The following is a 7295-nucleotide window of genomic DNA, read 5'->3' as shown; positions in this document are numbered from 1 at the left end:
TTTTTCACGCAAGAACGTACAATTTTTTTTTTTTTTACAATTTTTATAGCTTTTTTTTTTTCAGTACCGAAAGTGATATAGTAATTAATACTAATTCAAAACAGTAAAAGAAAAAAATGAAATAAATATAAAATGTTATTATAATTCAGGCCCCAGCTGCTGGTGTTATTGAAGCTGGATGAAGACGCTCACGTCAAATCTCCGCGTCTGCTGACGTTCGCCTCTCAGCTCAAAGCGGGGAAGGGTTTGACCATCGTGGGAACCGTCATCCCGGGAAACTTCTTGCAGACCTACGGCGAGGCTCTGGCGGCCGAGCAGGTCTGTATCGCTCGTTTAGTACAGATCATGAGACACGTCTCTCTGTGTGTCTTCATCACCAAACGTCTCTCTCTCTGTGTGTGTGTGTGTCAGACGCTCAAGCATCTGATGGAGAAGGAGCGCGTGAAGGGCTTCGTCCAGTGCATCGTGACGCAGAAGCCGCGCGAGGGCATCAGTCACATGATCCAGTCCAGCGGTTTGGGCGGCATGCGGCACAACACTGTGGTCATGGGCTGGCCGGACGCCTGGAGACAGAGCGAAGACCCGCAGAGCTGGAAGACCTTCATCAGTGAGTCACACAGAAACTAATGGCTTTCCGTCCTTTATTCAGACACACGTCGTTCCACAAGAAAACAGCTTACAACTGGATGGTGATTTATATCAGTAAACTCCCAAATTAACATAAAAACACCATAAAGTAATTCAAGTGACTAAACATGGACAGATAATCAGTTTACTTGATTGATTATTTTATGGATGTTCACAATTTTCTCATGTAGACATAGTAAAATTGTGACCATTGAAACCAATGCAGAATCACTTAATATGCATGAATATAATGACTTAAACATTGTTATTTAAATATTTATCATGCAAATTATGTTTTTATTTTTGTAGTCAAGTTATATCACTGCAGAGAGTGCGCTTTCAGTCTGACTTCTCTTAAACGTGCGTAAATTACGTATAAATATATTGTCTTGCATGAATGTATTTTACAACAATACAAAGAGCAGTGCGTGACATTTTCACCAGATTTAGTCCTACACTTATTCACTTTTATTTTTCACTAAATGTTTAGATTTTATAAATGATTGTGCACTCATGATTTTTCTAGAGCCACTTTTGCTGCTGAATTATCCACTAGCCTAGTTTATAATAGTGTTTTTGTCACAGATTATGATATATTTTATTAATTTGTAATTTTTCTGTATAATGAAGTTGTCTGTATTTAGTAGATTGTGTGTAGTGATAATCAGGTCAAAACAAATTTTTACCATTTTAATTTAATTTCATTTTAATTTTAATTATTTAGAAATTGTATTTTATTTTACTTAAAAATAACAATAAACGAGCGCCAAAGACACTCTCCAATCCTGTTATGATCCTTCATCTGATCCTGATCATCCACATGACTGCTAATATCATCCTGCTAAAGCTCACAGATTAGCCTCCTCACGGGTTCATCCTGTCCTCAGCTATAAATACCCCACAGAACGTCAGTCTCCAAATACATTTACATTTAATTACATTTGAGGTCATGAAAAAAATTTTTTGTTATATATGTAACATATATTTTTTTTTATTTCAGTTAGTTGCCAAGGCAACATTTCTCATTTTAAATTAACTTGATGTACTAAAATAACTAAAACTGAAATAAAAATTAATAAAAGCTATGTAGACATTTATTTAAAAAAAAATAAAATGATAATAAAAGTGGCAAAAACACGCAACAGAGTTGCTAAAACTTTCACTAAAATTAACATGAAAACTGAAAATATAAATAAAAAAACTAAAAATAAAGAAATTAACTTAAATTAAATACTTGGATGACAAGCTTAAACTAAAAACAAAAAAATAAATAAAATTAGAAATCTTACCTTGGCAATGAACTGAAATAAGTTAAAGTTAAATGAATAAAGTTACTTAAACTGAAGAAAATAAATTAATTAAAGCTAAATAGAAATATTAAAAATAAATAATGTAAACAAAGGCTAATAAAAATGGCAAAAGTACATCATAAAATTCCTGAAACTAAAATTAAAATGAAAACTGACATAAAAACAAAATCAACTAAAACTGATAAAAACACAATCACTAAAACTTTAGCTAAAATTAAAACAGAAAATATAAAAATAAAAACTCATTCAGAATATTAATAAAAACTAAAACAACACTTGTTCTCGTTAACTTAAGATATTGTGTATTGTTTTCAGTAATTTAAATAAAAATTCAATAAAAAATCTATTGTAAATTAAATTAGATAAAACAAATTAACTAAAAAAACTTAACTGGACATTAGAAATGTTGCCTTGGCAACTAACTGAAATAAGTTTAAGTTAAAGGACTAACATTACTAAAATTTAAAAAAAAAAAATTAAAGCTAAATAGAACAAATATAAACAAAAACGAATAAAAATGACAACGGCACGTAATAAAATGACTCAAATCTAAATGAAAACGGAAAATCTAAAAGTTAAAGGTAATTTAAAATATTAATAAATACTATAATACCGGAAGACCCAGTTTTTACATTTTGATTCAAAAGAAAAAGAAAAGAAAAATTATAAAATAAAATGAAGCATATGCACGGATTACTTGTTCACAATAGGGCTTTTAGCAATAAAAATTTTATTTCTGTTCTATTTTTATTTCCTGCTGACTTTAAATATAATTTAAGGGGTCTTAAATTTGGGGCAGAAAAACAGAAAGTGTGACACAAAAGCTGCTTTTCCACCGAAATGACCTGGAACAATATGTCCCAGGAAAGACCTGCTGCTGTCTGCGTTTCCATCGAGAAGAGTAGGCAAATAGTCTGGAGACGTAGGTCTGCGCGCGTTTCAATACCAAGGACGCAAAGTTCGGATTTTATTTTGTGAACACATTTTTATTTAGTTTTTATATAGTTTAGTTTCAGTTTTAATTAAAGGTTAGCAGAATTAACAGATCACTTCCAGAGCGCAGGCCAAAGAAAGACTTAAGGCATAATTCAGACTTAGTGATGCAAATGTCTATCTTTTTTATTTATTTATTTATTTTATTTTTTTATTTCGTCTCCGAAATCAACGGAGCACATTTTCAAATAGGCGCTGTTTTTATAAATAAACCGCAGATTTGAGTTTTAAACAACTACATTCTCGCCTGAAATACTTTTAAAACTACATGTCATGACACAATAACTGTAATATAAAAAAAAAAATTTAAAAAAATTATGTGAATGGTGGTTGAACTACAATGCTGCGTGAACTCAACCAATCAGCATGTTTAGCACTCAAGTCCCGCCCCCGAAAGTCCCGGACCTTTGAAAAAGTACTACCAGGGAAAGCAGGGACTTTCTGAGGGGCAGATTTTTTTCCACTGTAGTGGAAACCGGGCTAAACTTTATATTTGCTTTTGTAGTGAAAACATTTCAAAATAAGAGTCCCGGTGCATTTTGGGCTTGTTTATAATTAAAAGTCAAGCATTGAGCATATAGTGTTTTTTTTCTGGATATTATTGGTGCGTAGATTGGGCAGTGATTTTGGTCGTTAGTGTTGATGTGTGTGTGTGTGTGTGTGTGTGTGTGTTTCAGCATGACAGTGACATCAGCGCGTACACGTACGAGCGCACCCTGATGATGGAGCAGAGGTCACAGATGCTGCGGCAGATGCGCCTCTCGAAGTCCGACCGCGAGAAAGAGGTGAGTGTGCAGAGAAAGAGAGCGCTTCTACACGACACACACTCGCTCACCGCTCATTTCTTCTGTCTCTAGCGAGTGCGCTGGAGTTTTGATGACGTAAGTGCACACTTCACTCAAACCTAGTGCACTTCAGACGTAGACAGCGCTTCTGTAGCGTTTGAGCATCCGTCTCTGGCTTTCTGTGCTTTAGAGAGACACTTTAGAGAGTTTGTGTTCGTGTTTAGTGAGTATCTGTGTCTGCATGTGTGTGTTACTGTCTGTACAAATCCTCAGGAACTACAAACAAGACGAAAAACTAACCAAAGGCAAAACTATTAAAAAAAAGTTTTGATAATTGAAGTAAAATCAATGAAACGTTGAAAAAACATATTTTATTTCTGCTAGATGCCAAAGCAACATTTCTCATTTTCTTTTAATTTTCGTTAAAGTATTCAAATTCCTAAAACTATCAAGTTATATAAAAACTATCAAATAAAATATATAAAAACTGAAATCAAATTCGTAAAACGTAATAAAACAAATAAAAATGACTAAAACTGTAACTCAAATTAAAATGAAAACAGAACATATAATAATAAAAATTAATTAAATATATTTATATATTAATTAATTACATGTGAAACTGTACTTAAATTAGACATAAAAGTTGAAATACTACAATTACTAAAACTGAAATAAAAAAACTAAAACTAAATAGATATTAAAAAGAAACATTATAAACAAAGACAAATGACAAAAGCACATAACAAAATTACTAAAATTAAAACTGAAAATATCAAAATAATAGTTAATTTAAAATAATAATATATACTATAATACCGGAATATCCAGCTATGACATTTTAATTAAACAATCAACATTTTGATAAAAAAAATAATAATAATAATACATTTTATTTGATGGCACCGGTCAAAACACCCAATGATACCTTACAAAACAGATTAAAACAAGTCCAAACAAGTTATCAATAATACAATCAACTAATAACAAGGTGTTAAACTAATAGAAACAATAATAAAAATAAAATAAAATGATACAGAGTGTGCTAATCTGAATAGGTATGTTTTTAATTGTGATTTGAATCGACACAAAGAGTCATATTGACGAATGTGTGGAGGAAGAGAGTTTCCAGAGACGCGGGGCGGAGCAGCTGAAGGATCTAGCTCCTTTAGTAGTAACTATAAATGTAGGTACTGTTAACATTGCAGTTTTTGAGGAACGAAGTGTTCGGGGAGGAGTATGGGGCCGAAGCAAGTCAGAGAGATATGTGGGGGCTAGGTTATGAAGCGCTTTGAAAGTTAATAAAATAGTTTTATAACTGATCCGGTGGGAAACAGGTAGCCAGTGCAGCTGGATGAGGAGAGGTGTAATGTGGTCCGTTGATCTGGTGCGGGTAATGATCGTAGCCACAGAATTCTGGATTGATTGGAGACGATGCAGACCTTTCTTTGAGGTGCCAATGAGGAGGGCATTGCAATAGTCTATACGGGAAGTGACCAGAACATGGACAAGAACCTGTGTATTGTACTGGGAGAGGAATGGACGAAGTCTGGAGATGTTGCGGAGGTGGAAATATGCAATACGAGTGATATTATTCATGTGAGGTCCTAAGGAAAGTGCATTATCCATATGACACAGAGACTTTTAACTTGAGAGGAGACAGGTATCGAAGAACCATCAACTGGTATGGTGACAGAATGAGCTTTGGAGAGTGTGGCCCTAGAGCCAATGAGGAGAACATCACTTTTATTTCCATTGAGTTTGAGAAAGTTGATTGACATCCAGTTGCTGATAGCTTGTAGACAGGAAGTGAGAGCAGAGGGAGGAAGAGAAGTATTTGGTTTTGTAGAAAGATAGAGTTGTGTATCGTCGGCGTAGCAGTGAAAACTGATCCCAAAATGACGGAGAATATTGCCCAGAGGTAAAATGTAGATGATAAAAAGCATTGGTCCCAGCACTGAACCCTGAGGAACACCATGAGTAACTGTGGCAATTTTTGATGCAACATTTTTTCCCTGGATGAAACATTTTCTATTATGTAGATACGACCTGAACCAGGCTAGAGCATTATTAATGATACCAATGGCAGCCAAACGTTCCAACAGGATTGAGTGGGAAATGGTGTCAAAAGCTGCGGATCAGAATGGATAAAAGGCCATTGTCAGCTGCAAGTAAAAGATCATTTGTAATTTTTACCAGAGTTGTTTCAGTGCTATGATTCTGGCGAAAACCTTACTGAAAAGGTTCATAGAGGTTATTGTTATGAAGGTGAACTTGAAGTTGAGTTGCTATAGTCCGTACTAAGAGTTTAGTAATGAATGGGAGGTTGGAAATGGGACAGTAATTATTTGGGTCATTAGCATCCAAACCAGGTTTCTTAAGAACTGGGGTAACAGAAGCCGTTTTGAGAGATGTAGGAACGATGGCAGTAAGTATGGAAGAGTTGATTATAGACATTATAAAAGGTGCAATAGAGGGCAGACAGGTTTTAACCAGAACAGGAGGGATGGATCAAGCGTGTACAGGAGGTGTTCTTGGACTTAGAAATTAATCTCATGATGTCTTCGACTAATGGAGGCTGAAAAGTCGATAAGGTGGAGAATGATGGGTTCAGTGTGGTAGTCCAGGGTATACAGTTAGATGTAGAAACGGAAGAATTCAGCTGTTGATGAATATTGTTAATTTTGGTACTAAAAAATTCCAAAAATGTGTTATACTTTATAAAAAAAAAAAAACTATAACTACATTTTAAATTCTACAATAAAAATGAATTAAATATATTACAAATGACAAAATTATATTTTAAACTGAAAATATAAAAATAAAAAATTATTTAAAAAAATAAAATAAAAAATACTTTAATACCAGAAAACATTTGAATGAAAACTAATGAAATAAAGATGAGTATTCTCAGAGCACACCCTCAGTGAGATCTGATTGGTCTCTGATGTAAGCAGCTGTTGTGATTGTAGCTCTGAGTGTGTTTAGTCTGTCTGTTCGGCACGTCTGCAGGCGCAGCTGGTCAAAGACAGGAACTCAATGCTGCGTCTGACCAGCATCGGCTCGGACGAGGACGACGACACGGACGCTCCCGGCACAGGAGACCGCAGCGCAGAGTACCGGCGAGTCCACATGACCTGGACCAAAGACAAGGCCCTGCAGCTGCGGAGCAACACACAAACACACACAGCCTCGTGCTGCAGCACTCCGGAGGGCTTCAGAGACATGCTCAACATTCGGCCGTGAGTCTCCTGCTCTCTCTGCTCACTGTGTGGCTCCACGAGTCCGCTTGCTTCAGTCTTTAAACCTTTTATGCATCACTCCTAAACTGCCAAAAATACTGCAGGAAGGAGCTCTGGTTACAAAAATGGCATGCAATAAACTGTTAAAGTATTAAAACGTGCAATAAACTATTTCTAGTACTTTAAAATGACAAAAGATTAGAATAAAACATGTTAACAAGCAGTACGTCAATAAATATATTTATCATTTTAATCATAAATAAAATAATTTAATTATAAATTATATTTCTAAATAATTTTTATATTATATATAATATTATTTATAATTATTATTAATA

The 7295-nt window shown here is 34.4% G+C and overlaps 1 protein-coding gene across 1 annotated transcript in view; it reads left to right on the top strand.

The window, feature by feature from the left end:
• LOC107698132 (solute carrier family 12 member 6) overlaps positions 1-7295 on the top strand; it is a 34897-nt gene that overhangs the window by 26299 nt on the left and 1303 nt on the right. The window contains 5 exon segments of the mRNA XM_074187048.1: positions 126-318; positions 412-607; positions 937-989; positions 3608-3715; positions 6704-6957. Of these exon segments, the coding sequence (XP_074043149.1) occupies positions 126-318; positions 412-607; positions 937-989; positions 3608-3715; positions 6704-6957 (804 nt within the window).

The sequence above is a fragment of the Sinocyclocheilus anshuiensis genome, unplaced genomic scaffold (genome assembly GCF_001515605.1).
Source record: "Sinocyclocheilus anshuiensis isolate Anshui unplaced genomic scaffold, SAMN03320099.WGS_v1.1 scaffold2010, whole genome shotgun sequence".
Classification (NCBI taxonomy): Eukaryota; Metazoa; Chordata; class Actinopteri; order Cypriniformes; family Cyprinidae; genus Sinocyclocheilus; species Sinocyclocheilus anshuiensis.
Note: the sequence above shows the minus strand (reverse complement) of the source record. Positions and strands in the feature narration are given on the sequence as shown.